This window comes from Physeter macrocephalus, chromosome 2, assembly GCF_002837175.3.
Source record: "Physeter macrocephalus isolate SW-GA chromosome 2, ASM283717v5, whole genome shotgun sequence".
NCBI classification, from domain to species: Eukaryota; Metazoa; Chordata; class Mammalia; order Artiodactyla; family Physeteridae; genus Physeter; species Physeter macrocephalus.
Window position 1 is genome coordinate 37891768 of NC_041215.1, and position 13991 is coordinate 37905758.

At 44.6% G+C, this 13991-nt stretch overlaps 1 protein-coding gene across 2 annotated transcripts in view; it reads right to left on the reverse strand.

Annotated features, from left to right (window-relative positions):
• The window catches only part of ARHGEF4 (Rho guanine nucleotide exchange factor 4), a 254977-nt gene that overhangs the window by 15174 nt on the left and 225812 nt on the right, over nt 1–13991 (reverse strand). For both annotated transcript variants that reach the window (XM_055087386.1, XM_055087389.1), the window contains exon 5: nt 5103–5242. In XM_055087386.1, coding sequence (XP_054943361.1) covers nt 5103–5242 — 140 coding nt within the window. The remainder of the gene's footprint in view (nt 1–5102; nt 5243–13991) is intronic.

Consider the following 13991-nt stretch of genomic DNA (forward strand, 5'->3'; position numbering starts at 1 on the left):
ATCCACAGTGAGGAGTTTTGTCACAGTCGCCGAGCCCCTCTGATGGGTCAGGAGGCTGCGGCTGAGGGGGCCGAGGAGACTGAAAAGCAGCTCAGAAGTGGACAGAGGTTTCCAGGCTCCATGCTCAGCTCTGCGGCTCCTGGGGCAGGAGAAGCCCATGGAGGGATTACGTGCAGAGGCTGGGTGTTCCCTTGTGGGTGGCTGTATGTTCAGGTTCCAGGTGTGTGTGCCAGCTCTACGTGCATGTGAGTGAGTAGAGACGAGGGTACCTGTGGACATCAGCATCCTGCTGAAGAGTGCAAGTGGATGCTGGGATGTATGTGCGCAGGTGGGGACCTGTGTATGTGGCAGAGGAGGGTTGAGATGTGTCCAGAGAGGCTGTCTGCCCCCCTCAGATCTGAAGGTTCAACCTGGGCCTATCTGTCTAGTTGGGGGAAAGAGTCTTCTTTTCCTGCCCAGTTCTTCAAAAAACTGGCTCAAGATTTTCTCCCCCAAGCTCTCACGAGGATTGTGGGGACTCCCTACCGCCCCAAATCCCAGCACTGGTGAGACTGTGTGACGCCTCTGGGGGGTGCGGCTCGGACCCCTGACTTGAGTCATTGTGTCCCTGTGGTCGCAGAGCCACCGGACAGCCAGGAAGGAGGGCACGGTGGGCCGTGTGACCTCAGGCCACCAGTCAGGGTGGTTCCAGGAAGCCCCTGGTCAGCGCAGCACTGAGCTCTGTGGGTGTACGGGACCTTCCTGCTGCTGCCTGGCCTTGGGGGCGAGCTTCAGGACCTCAGCCACGGCCCGGTTCTGGGATGACGCTTGTGTGCCCTGTGCAGCCGAGCAGGCTGGGAGACGTTAAGTGGCAGAAGAACCTTGAACCTGGGCCGGGATGGAGGACTGAGAGGTGGCTTCTGCCCCACCCCGGGGCACCCAGCCTTCAGACCCCGGTGATCTGGGTGTACGGCAGGGAAGACAGTAGCAACAGTATTTCAGTGTGTATTTCACGACCAAAAACAAAGCCAAAAACGCTTGCAAACAAAGGCCTAGGCCCTTGAAAGATCCAGGCTGAAAGGATCCAAGCCAGGGAGGGGTACAAGAGGCTAGCTGGGTGGGCGTGCAGGTCTGTGAGGGGCAGGACTGCCGTGGAGGGGGGTACCCAGGTGTCTGGGACAGGGCTTCAGGAGGGTGAGGGAAGAGGAAGGCTGCTCTGGGCTGCTGGCCATGGACACTTGCAGGCCTGGCACTGGGGCCTCGAGCTGCTCCTGTCCCGTCTCTCGGAGACCTACGTCCGTTTGTCACCCAGCTCAGGGCACGCGTGAGGGGTCTGGAGCCCTGGGGCCGGGGAGGGGGTGCAAGAGCCAGGTCAGGTGTGGGGACAGATACCCAGGCTCACAGGCACCGGAGAAGGCAGAAACTCCTGGAGAGAGGGTCAGACTGCCTCCAGGAAGGGGAGGTCACAAGCCAGCCTCGCATCCTGCGGTGTTCTCTAAATGCTCCACCAAGAAGTGCTGGGAGTAGGTGGATGGCCAGACTGTCTTCTGTCCTTGGTCACCTCATGGCCTGGTGGGCCGGCCAGTCCTGCTTCCCACCTGCTGGGCTGACCTAGTTATCGGCAAAGCTCCTTTTACGCTTTAAGCCCCAGGTTGGAGGACAAGCTTTATGTCTGTCTGCCCTCTAGTCTGCGTGTCATCTTCTCTCCGCAGGATGATCCAGGAGCTGCCCTCAGCACCCCCTTGCCCTCCTGGAGCAGGGCCATCAGAGCAGGTCTACACAGAGGTGTTTGGAGGGGAGCCGGACATTCGAAGGCCCTCAGCTCCGTGCAGGAAGTGTGCTGTCCTCCAGCACAGCTTGGCCTGGCCCGGAGGGGAGACTGCCATCTGCAGGGCGGTGGCTGGGCACCAGGAGACGCCAGGCCTCCTGGCTGGGAGCTGGTCCCGTCTCACAACTTGGGGTGGAGGGGTTAAAAAGAAACAAGAACAATGTCTTCCAAAGACACTGCCTACTTTCAGCCCTCAACTCTTCAGAAAAAAACTCCCTGGGCTAAGAATGTCCTCAGGCCTGACCTCAGGGGTGACGCCAGCTCAGCAGAGCATGGCCGGAGCTGTGGAAGGCAGGGAGAGGGTGGGAGGGGGGTGAGAAATTGGGCAGACAGGCCCAGGCCTGGGCCCGGGTCACGGGCATCTGGCGGGGACAATACTGAAAGGAGAGGGGACATTTCTGGGCCCTGACGTTAACTCATCCTGCAAGATGAGGAATTGGACAGTCACAAGGCACGAGGCACAAGTTAGGGGCAGGGGATACGGGATGAACAAGACATCGCGCCCCCTTCTCCTTCCATTGGGGCACACGCAGACGAGGCCAGGTGCCCACACAGACGTGCAGTGCCTGCCGCTACCCTGGAGGTCGGCTCCCAGAAGGCAGGACGATGTCCTCTGCACAGCTCTGTCCCAGACCTGAGACACTGCCTGACACACACTAAACACTCAGTAAATGTGTGTCACATGCATGCAACACACATGCGCACACCTCACACTCAGATCTTCACGTGGTCACACACGCGTGCTCCTCATGTACCCAGGACACAAAAGGGCTTTGCTGCCCCCCTGCATCACCTGCTCTTCAGGTCAGGTGGTTTCGGTTGCCTCCTGCTTAGGAAATTGAAGAGCGATCACTCCTTAGGTCACCAGGAACAAGACAGTGTCCCAATTTAGAACATGACACCAACGTATCCTTAGAAAATACAAGTGCACGTGTGAGTTCAGAGCAAGCCAGATGCTATTTAGCGTGGACTTCTCTCTGACACGTGTTGCTTCTATTATCTCCAAGCCTGAAACCCACACCGACACCCAGTAAGCCTTCTTGCCTCACATGCAAGAGCTGTGCGTGCCAGAGGGGCCGGGGATGCAGAGCAGGACGTGCTGCTCTCGCAAGGCTGGGGGAACCAGCCTGTCATCGGAGAATCACCTCTTATGTCTCTTTGGAGTTCCTGATAAGGTGAATCTATTTAATGCTGCCAAGGAATCGTAACGAATACAGCCTTTCCCGGGTACCCAGTACACCTGGGCAAGATGACTCTCCTACATGCCAGTGGGGCCCAGGGGCCTCATTCACCCCACACAGAGGAAACAGAGGCCCGAGACGGGAATGACCTGCAGCAGGTCCTCCACTAGCCAGCAGCCCAGCCCCTGGCCCATGTCAGCCTTGTATCACTGGAGGGGCTCTGCTGCCTGGCCTGGCCGTCCCCCTCCGTGGCATGCTGCATCCCCACCCCACCCCGGGCGCTCGCCCAGGGTCCAGGGAAGACCAGCACCCTGGGAGCACTGAGGGCTCTAAACACAGGTAAAACACCACCACCCTGTCCACTCAGTAACCTCAAATACCAGGCAGGACCTTTGAACCAAACAGGAAACAAATTCTCTAAGCAGCTAAAATAGGTCCTATACAATTCATGGTCTAAATTGCCTTCATTGCCCTTGGCCAGAGCCTATTTGTTCTTCTAGAGCACTCCTGGCTCTTGGCTTTCCTCATCCAAAGCATCTTAGAATGGACAATTTGTCAAGGGCCAAAAAGGTACCTCCCCACCAGCAGCACGATGTGACGGACCAGATTCCACCACCAGGTAGGAGATGAACAGCTATAAAAAGGAGACACAAGAGCTCTAACAACGCAGCACTGATGGCCAATCAGATAACCCCACACCTCTCCGGAGTCCCTGAAAGCTTTATGTTACTATTCCTTCCTCATTACCATCCTCGTCATTGGAGGTTGAGAACCCACTGCGTGCCACGTTACTTACGTTTGTCCGTCCTCCTGTAACCGTACGGTCATCCTATTTTACAGCTCAGCACTCAGAGGATTACCTGCTCAGATCTCCACACCTGGTCGCTGGCAGGGAGGAGCTCCCATCCAGGTGTGAGAGGCTCTCCCCCTGCCCCAGATGGCCTCCCACCATGGCTGGGCCCCAAGACTGAGGGCGGCTGAATCTTCAAGAAAAAGCAAACCATTCTCTGTGAATTCTGCTAAGATGACATCATTTTGGAGCCCCTTCCATTCAAAATAGTTTATGAGAAGCACTTAAAGAAAGGCTTCATATATTGGAAAAACCAACTTATTTGGATGTTTATTCCTTATGCATCATGGATTTTGATGAAATCATTATTTAATGGCTATTTTAAATCATCATTCAGAGCCGGGCCTGTGGGAAGCGCTGGTGCACTGGTGACTGTCAGGTAGGTAATGAGGACACCACACTCCCGAAGGGCTCCAGAAATGTTAGAAGCTAACTGTTTGTACATTGATCTCCTCGTGAGGGGAAAATCTTCTGCAAGATCGTGGGTGGTCCGATTCTCGTTTTAATGAAGCAGAAATACATTTATATCATGGCCAAGAGGAGAATGTGGTGTTGTTATGGACATGTGCTTGTGCCAGTTACCTACCACATTATGTTCAACAGCCTTCTCCAAATTAAGTGAAAAAGAAGAAGGGGAGAAAATAGAAGTATGAGTGAGAAAAACAGAGGAGCGTCCAGGTCTTGAAATTTCTCCTTCCTTGGAGAATACAAAAGGAGGACTTGGCATGGAGACCAGTTTTGCCTAGATAAAGTTTCGTACTGATTTCTTCTGCTTAGGTAGGAACAGTAAAAAGTGGTAACATATACTACACAGTTGTCATAGCAACAGCAATACTCTTGAAGCTCTTGGAGTCAATAGGGAAGAAATCACGTGCCTTGCCCAGGTTGTGCCCAGGCAACTGGTTGAGAGGTCAGGGGCTAAGCCCTGGCCTCCCTCCTGCCAAGCAGAGCTTCTTCCATCCAGGACAGCATTACAGGAGTTACATCACAGGTCCTGAGTACCACACCTGCTATTCTGGGTTCCTTCTAGGCCCCTTGAGGGCAGAGGGGAGGGTCCTGGATTTGACAAGCTCTGCTCGTGGACACCACATTCTAAAGTGAGAACCACAGGCTGAAACCGTGTGGAGTGCACGCTGGTGCCACTGTCATCTGCTTGGAACACAGACTGTGGACATCCAGGCCTGCATGAGTGTGCTGAAGTCGCCCCGATGGCCAGGCCGTGCGCCCCAGCCCCATCCCTTCACCCATGCAGCCCTGACCCTACCTCGTTGATGGCCAGCTGCTCGCCGCCCCCTCCAGGGTGGCTGTAGTGGTGGCTGGAGCTGTGCACGTCCTCGTACAGGTCCTCCTCACTGCCTGCCTCGTCCGCACGGAGCGCCATGTCCAGAGCTCCATCAGGGAGGGCTGGAAGGAGAGAGAGAGCAGCTGCTAAAGAGGAGCGAGGGAGGGGACACGCGGAAAAGGAGACGCGCCTTTCCGGGATAAACGCTCCTTCTGTAAGAGGAGGGAGAGGGTCTGGGAGCCAGGTTCTCACACCATTCTTGCTGCAAGAACACAGTCTGGTTGAAAAAGTGCCCTGGTCGACTTTCACACATCACTGTAAATCACCTACCGTTCAGTCCCCACCAGCTCCGTAAACAAGGACACACAACTATGTGCCGTGGCATGACACTCGAGTCCCCTCCCGTTGAATTCAATTCAAAACCACTTACCAATATGTCAGGTATACATAGTATACTTTACCATACCTCATACATGGCATAAGGCCCTTAAAAATGCTAACAACTTCTTATTAAACATATATATATATCTCCAAAGAAATATACAGTATATACATGCAAATATTGTTTGAAAATTAATAAAATGAACACCTGTGGCACTTATCATCCTGTTTTAGAAAATACCAGAATCTTAGAATTCAACCTCCTGTATATCCTACTCCAATCCTATTCCCCTCTCTCTCCTTTAGAGATATCCAATATTTCAAGCTTTTTATAAATTATACCCAGGCTGTCTTTGTTTTAGCATTTATTTCTGTTGAGTTTTGCATGGTTTGACCTCATATAAATGGAACCATCCAGTAACTTTTCTTCTCTGATTGGCTTTTTTACTCAACAGCTCACGTAGTTGTGATGATTCGGTCTCCCTGATGCACAGTCTTGCATTTTGTGAGTATTTGCAGTTTTGCAGGCGCACTGCACTGCTGCAGAACATCGGGTGTTTCCCATGCTGTTGCTGGTACAAATGATGGTGCAGCAGACACATGGACGTGCCGCCTGGGCATAGGTCGCAGACTTTCTCCCAGTGTTTCCCAAACTCTTTTTCATTATTGCCCCCGCCCAAACAGACTTTTTTTTTTTTTTTGTGGTACGCGGGCCTCTCACTGCTGTGGCCTCTCCCGTTGCGGAAAACAGGCTCCGGACGCGCAGGCCCAGCGGCCACGGCTCACGGGCCCAGCCGCTCCGCGGCATGTGGGATCTTCCCGGACCGGGGCACGAACCCGTGTCCCCTGCATCGGCAGGCGGACTCTCAACCACTGTGCCACTAGGGAAGCCCCAAAGAGCCTTTCATACATTGTTTTCCTATTGACCCCAATGAAATTTTAATACCACGAATATACTATATATTTTAAAGTCCTGTTACTCTTTGGAGGATCACAAACCATTGTAATAGCTAAGATTTTCGCCCTCTTGGATGAAACCATTACCCGTGGAGTGAATTCACGCTCCTGGGTATAGACACCTAGGTATGGCATCCCTGGGTCCTGGGTATGCCAAACTGTCCCCTAAGCTGTCCTGCCAACTTAGACTTCAGACAGTGTATATGAATGTTTCCAGCTCTACATCCTCCCAAATCTTGGGATGGGCATTGTCAGACAGTTTCATTTTTGACAGGCCGATAGGTATGAAATGGGATCTTAGGGTAGTTTTAATTTAAAATTCCTGCTTACTAATGTGTTGAACATCTTATCTTCTATGTTTATGGATTATCTGTATTTCCTTTAATGTGAAGTGTCTGTCTGTTGAGTTATCTTTAATATAATCATTAATGTAAAAATATATTTCTATGTATGTATAGTTTATATACATACACTTTCCCCCTCTATTCTGGATATCCATCTGTGCCACAAGTATCATCTCCCTGTTTGTGCTGTGTCTTGTCTCTTTTTAAAAATTTTTTAAAAAATTTTATTTTATTTTTGGCTGCGTTGTTTGGGTCTTCGTTGCTGTCCGCGGGCTTTCTCTAGTTGCAGCGAGCAGGGGCGACTCTTCATTGCAGTGCGTGGTCTTCTCATTGCAGTGGCTTCTCTTGCTGCAGAGCACGGGCTCTAGGTGAGCAGGCTTCAGTAGTTGTGGCTCGCGGGCTCTAGAGCGCAGGCTCAGTAGTTGTGGCGCACAGGACAAGTTGTTCCGCAGCATGTGGGATCTTCCTGGACCAGGGATCAAACCCGTGTCCCCTGCATTGGCAGGCGGATTCTTTAACCACTGCGCCACCAGGGAAGTCCCAAGATGAGGACTCTTTTTTAAAAAAGTGTAACCATAGCACATATCTAAAACAGACTACAGTCTATCGAAAGTTGTCTGTCATACCTTTTCCTCTAAGGCATTAAAAAATCTTTTTATTTTGAAATAACTATACAGTATAGGGTGTTCTGACTCTACTGCAGAGAGGTCCTGTGTCCCCTTCACCTAGTTTTCCCCAATGATTACATTTCATATGACTCCAGGAAACTGCCCTTGGTACAAGACATGTAAATGGTTCTATGTCATTTTATCACCTGTGTCGATTTGTGTAACCTCCACGGCAATCAGTATGTAAGCTTTTGAGGTTGACTTTTTTCACTCAGGCAAATGCCCTTGAGATCCATCCAAGTGGTTGCTTGTATTTTTACTTCATTCCTTTTTATTGCTTACTAGTATTCCATGTAATAAATGTGCACATTTTTTTAAACATTCACCCATTGAAGGATATCCGGGTGGTTTCCAATTTTAGGCTGTTACAAATAAAGCTACTAGGAACTTTTATGTACAGTGTTTTGGGTGGACATAAGTTTTCATTTCTCTGGGATACATGTGATTGTGCCCAGGAGTGCAACTGCTGAGTCATATGACAGTTGAATGTTTAGTTTTTTAAGAAACTGCCAAACTATTTTCCAGAGTGGATGTGCCATTTTACATTTGCACCACAATGTATGAAAGATTCAGTTTCTCAGCATCCTTACCAGCATCTGGTATTGTCGCTATTTTATACTTTAGACATTCTGATAGGTGTATAATAATATTGCATCTTGGTCTTAATTTGCATTTCCCAAAAGGCAGGTGCTGTGGAACATCTTTTCATGTGCCTATTTGCCATTCATATATCTTCTCTGGTGAGGTATTTCTTCATGTTTTTTGCCTGTTTTCTATTTCTATTGTTTATTGTTTTAATGTTGAGATTTCAAAGTTCTGTATATATTCTAGATATGAGTCCTTTGTCAGATATGTGGTTTGCATGTATTGTCTCTCAGTCTGTTGCTTATCTTTTCATCCTCTTAACAAGGATTTCACCGAGCAAAATTTTAAATTTTGATGAAGTTCAATTTATCAAATTTTCCTTTTATGGGTGATGCTTTTGGAGTCACATCTAAGAACTCTGCTGCGTTGTTTGGGTCTTCGTTGCTGTCCGCGGGCTTTCTCTAGTTGCAGCGAGCAGGGGCGACTCTTCATTGCAGTGCGTGGTCTTCTCATTGCAGTGGCTTCTCTTGCTGCAGAGCACGGGCTCTAGGTGAGCAGGCTTCAGTAGTTGTGGCTCGCGGGCTCTAGAGCGCAGGCTCAGTAGTTGTGGCGCACAGGACAAGTTGTTCCGCAGCATGTGGGATCTTCCTGGACCAGGGATCAAACCCGTGTCCCCTGCATTGGCAGGCGGATTCTTTAACCACTGCGCCACCAGGGAAGTCCCAAGATGAGGACTCTTTTTTAAAAAAGTGTAACCATAGCACATATCTAAAACAGACTACAGTCTATCGAAAGTTGTCTGTCATACCTTTTCCTCTAAGGCATTAAAAAATCTTTTTATTTTGAAATAACTATACAGTATAGGGTGTTCTGACTCTACTGCAGAGAGGTCCTGTGTCCCCTTCACCTAGTTTTCCCCAATGATTACATTTCATATGACTCCAGGAAACTGCCCTTGGTACAAGACATGTAAATGGTTCTATGTCATTTTATCACCTGTGTCGATTTGTGTAACCTCCACGGCAATCAGTATGTAAGCTTTTGAGGTTGACTTTTTTCACTCAGGCAAATGCCCTTGAGATCCATCCAAGTGGTTGCTTGTATTTTTACTTCATTCCTTTTTATTGCTTACTAGTATTCCATGTAATAAATGTGCACATTTTTTTAAACATTCACCCATTGAAGGATATCCGGGTGGTTTCCAATTTTAGGCTGTTACAAATAAAGCTACTAGGAACTTTTATGTACAGTGTTTTGGGTGGACATAAGTTTTCATTTCTCTGGGATACATGTGATTGTGCCCAGGAGTGCAACTGCTGAGTCATATGACAGTTGAATGTTTAGTTTTTTAAGAAACTGCCAAACTATTTTCCAGAGTGGATGTGCCATTTTACATTTGCACCACAATGTATGAAAGATTCAGTTTCTCAGCATCCTTACCAGCATCTGGTATTGTCGCTATTTTATACTTTAGACATTCTGATAGGTGTATAATAATATTGCATCTTGGTCTTAATTTGCATTTCCCAAAAGGCAGGTGCTGTGGAACATCTTTTCATGTGCCTATTTGCCATTCATATATCTTCTCTGGTGAGGTATTTCTTCATGTTTTTTGCCTGTTTTCTATTTCTATTGTTTATTGTTTTAATGTTGAGATTTCAAAGTTCTGTATATATTCTAGATATGAGTCCTTTGTCAGATATGTGGTTTGCATGTATTGTCTCTCAGTCTGTTGCTTATCTTTTCATCCTCTTAACAAGGATTTCACCGAGCAAAATTTTAAATTTTGATGAAGTTCAATTTATCAAATTTTCCTTTTATGGGTGATGCTTTTGGAGTCACATCTAAGAACTCTTCACCAAATCTTAGTTCCAAAAGATTTTCATTTATGTTTTTTCCTCTAAAACCTTTATAGTTTTACCTTTTACACTTACACCTATGATTCATTTTGAGGTTTTCTGTATAAAATGTGAGATTTAGGTCAAGGTTCATTTTTATTGCCTATGGATGTCCAGTTGTTCCAGCACTATTTCTAAAAAGAAAAAGCTATCTTTCCTCTACTGAATTGCTTCTGTACTTTTGTCAAAAATCAGTTAGCCAAGTGGGGACATTACTATCAATTTTACAGAAATAAAAAGAATTATAAGAAAATACTATCAACTGAGCTGTTATACACCAACAAATTAGATAAACTAGATTATATGAGTAAATTCTTAGAAAAACACATGTACTATAAAACTGACTCAAGAAGAAATAGAAAATCTGAATAGACCTATAATTGCCAGGGAAATTGAATCACAAACTTCCCAACAGAGAAAAGCCCAAGATTTGATGGCTTCACTAGTGACTTCTACCAAACATTTAAATAACAATTAACATTAATCTTTCTTACACCTTCCAAAATACTGAAGAGGAAGAAATACTTCCTAACTCATTAAAGCCAGACAAAACACTATAAAAAAAAGAAAACTGAAGACAAATATCTTTCGTAAATATACATGCAAAAATTCTAAACAAAGGATTAGTATACCAGTAAAATACTAGTAAACTGAATTCAACAGCATATTAAAAGGATTATATATCTTGACTGATTAGGATTTATTTCTGGAATACAATAATGGTTCAACATAGGAAAATCATTCAATGTAATATACAACAGTAACAGAACGAAGGGAAAAAACCCTACATGATCATCTCGATGCAGAGAGACAATTGACAAAATTTGACACTATTTCATGATAAAAACACACAAACTAGGAATAGAAGGGAATGTCCCCAATATGAAAGGCCATATATGAAAAACTCACAGCTAACATCATACTTAATGGTGAGAAACTGAAAGCTTTTTCCTTGAGATTAGGGAAAAGACAAGGATGCCTGCTTTCACCACTTCTATTCAACACAGTATTGGAAGTTCTGGCCAATTAGGCAAGAAAAAGAAATAAAAGTCATCCAACTTGGAAAGGAAAAAGTAAAATTATTTCTGTTTGTAGATGACACAATCTTATATGTAGAAAACTCTGAAGATCCACAATAGATTGTTAGAGTTTATAAATAAATCCATCAAAGTTGGGGGATATAAATCAACACACAAAAATCAGTTTTATTTCTATATACTTCCAATGAACAATTTGAAAACAAAAATATTTTATATTCCATTACAGTAGCATTGAAAATAATAAAATACTTAGGAATAACTTTAACCAAGGAGGCAAAAGATTTGTACACTGAAAATTCCAACATTGCTGAAAGATATAAAAAGAAAACCTAAATAAATGGAAAGATCCCATGTTCATGGGTTAATAGATTTAATATTGTTACGATGACAATAATACTCAAAGCAATCTACAGATTCAATGCAATCCCTATCAAAATCCCAATGGCATTTTTACAGAAATAGAAAAACTTATTCTAAAATTCATATGGAATCTCAAGGAACCCTGAATATTCAAAATTATCGTGAAAAAACTAAGCTGGAGGACTCACATGACCTGACTTCAAAACTTGCTACAAAGCCACAGTTATCAAAACAGTGTGATACTGGCACAAGGATAGACATATATTCTATTGGTCTAACAGAATAAAATAGAGACCCCAGAAATAAACCCTCACATAAATGGTCAGTTGATTTTTGACAAAGGTGCCAAGATAGTCAGTGGGGGAAAAGACAGTCTTTTCAATAAATAGTGTTGGGAAACTGCACACCCACATGCAAAATAATGAAGTTAGACCCTTACCTAATGCCGTATACAAAATAACTCAGAATGGATCAAAGACCCAAACATAAGAGCTAAAACTGTAAGACTCTTTGAAGAAAACAGAAAGGAAAAGTTTTATGACATTGGATGTGGAAATTATTTCTTGTATATGACACCAAAAGCACAGGCAACAAAAGAAAAAAAAATAGCTAAACTGGACTACGTCAAAATCTTAAAGTTTTGTGCATCATAGGATACTTTCAAGAAAATGAAAAGGCAGCCCACTGAATGGGAGAAAATATTTGCAAATCATATATCTGATAAGGGACTAATATCTAGAAATATATAAAGAACTACAATTCAAGAACAACAGCAACTACAACAAAGTCATTAAAAAATGGGCAAATGTCTTGGGTAGACATTTCTTCAAAAAAGATATACAAGGCAGCTGCTGTGGAAAAGAGTTTGGCAGGTCCTCAAAAAGCAAAACATAGAATTACCATATGATCTAGCAATTACACTTCTAGGTATGTACCCAAAAGAATTGAAATCAGGGACTCAAACAGATATTAGTACACCAATGTTCATGGCAGCATTACTCATAATAGCCAAAAGGTGGAAATAACCCAAATGTTCATCAAACAGATAAATGGAAAAACAAAATGTGGTATTTACATACAATGAAATATTATTCAGTCATAAAAAGGAATGATGTTCTGATACACACTACAACATGGATGAACCTTGAAAATACTATGCTAAGTGAAATGAGCCAGACACTAAAGGACACATATTGTATGATCCCATTTATATAAGGTACCTAGAATAGGCAAATTCTTAGGGACAGAAAATAGATTAGTGGTTACCAGGGGCTGTAGGGAGAGGGGAACAGCAATAACAGAGTTATTGCTTAATGGAACAGGGAGTGATGAAAAAATTTGGCCATATATAGTGGTGATGGCTGCATACATTGTGAAAATAATGCCACTGAATTGTACATATAAAATGGCAAATTTTAAAACACATTTAAAAAATTAATAACATACAAAAAAATTTGCATTTTGTACTTTACATGGGTGAGTTGTATGGTATGTGGTTTATATCTCAAAAAAGCTGTTTTAAAAATTGTTTGGTTATACTTGTCTGGCACTATTTCTGGATTCTCTATTTTGATCCATTAATTTACTTGTTTGTTCTCCAATATCACACAATCTTGTTTTCTATAGTTGTATAATAATTCTTGAAATTTGGTGGAGTGGTTCCTCTTTATTCCTCTTTTTTAGAACTATTTTAGCTATTCTTGTTCCTTGCCTTTCTCTATAAATATTAGAATAATCTTGTCTATAGTCACAAAAAAACCTTGCTGGGATTTTGGTAGAAATTGTGTCAAACCCATGTATTGATTTGGAGGTAACTGACATCTTTACTCTGTTGCGTCCTCCAATCTGTGGAATATCTCTCCATACTTAGATGTTGATTTCTTTCAGTGCTGCATTATTTTCAAGCAAATCCCAGACATCCTATAATTTAATCTGTAAATACTATATAGTATATGTCTTAAGAGATACACAGTCTGTCTCTCTGCCACACCTTCTTCTAGGAGAATTTTAAAATCAATCATCTCTTTGAGGGAATAAAACAGATTCCTTGTAAGAGTTACTACTTTTCTTGGCTCTCTCTTAGCCAGTCCCAGTTGAGGTCTCAGCAGCTCACAAAATGGTTGCTTATCTAGCAAACCTGCAGGCTGGGAGGAAAGGAAAGCAAGTTTCAACATGAGTCTGCCAATATTTTTATCATCATCTAATATCTAGCTTCCAGCACAGGGTCTGGGACAGAAAGGTGTTTGCGTAAATGAAGGAAACAGGAGACCGTTCACAGGAGTGTGAGTGGAGGTGGCAGTAGGAGGACCACCCCAGGACGGCAGTCAGGACACCTAGGCCCAGTGCTGGTCTGCAAATGGCCAGGGGGCAGAGCTAGTCCTCTGTCCTCCGAGATGCGCTCAAACTGCTTTCTTTCTTTTTTTAACATCTTCATTGGAGTATAACTGTTTTACAATGGTGTGTTAGTTTCTGCTTTACAACAAAGTGAATCAGTTATACATATACATATGTTCCCATATCTCCTCCCTCTTGAGTCTCCCTCCCACCTTCCCTATCCCACCCCTCTAGGTGGTCACAAACCACGGAGCTGATCTCCCTGTGCTATGTGGCTGCTTCCCACTAGCTATCTATTTTACAT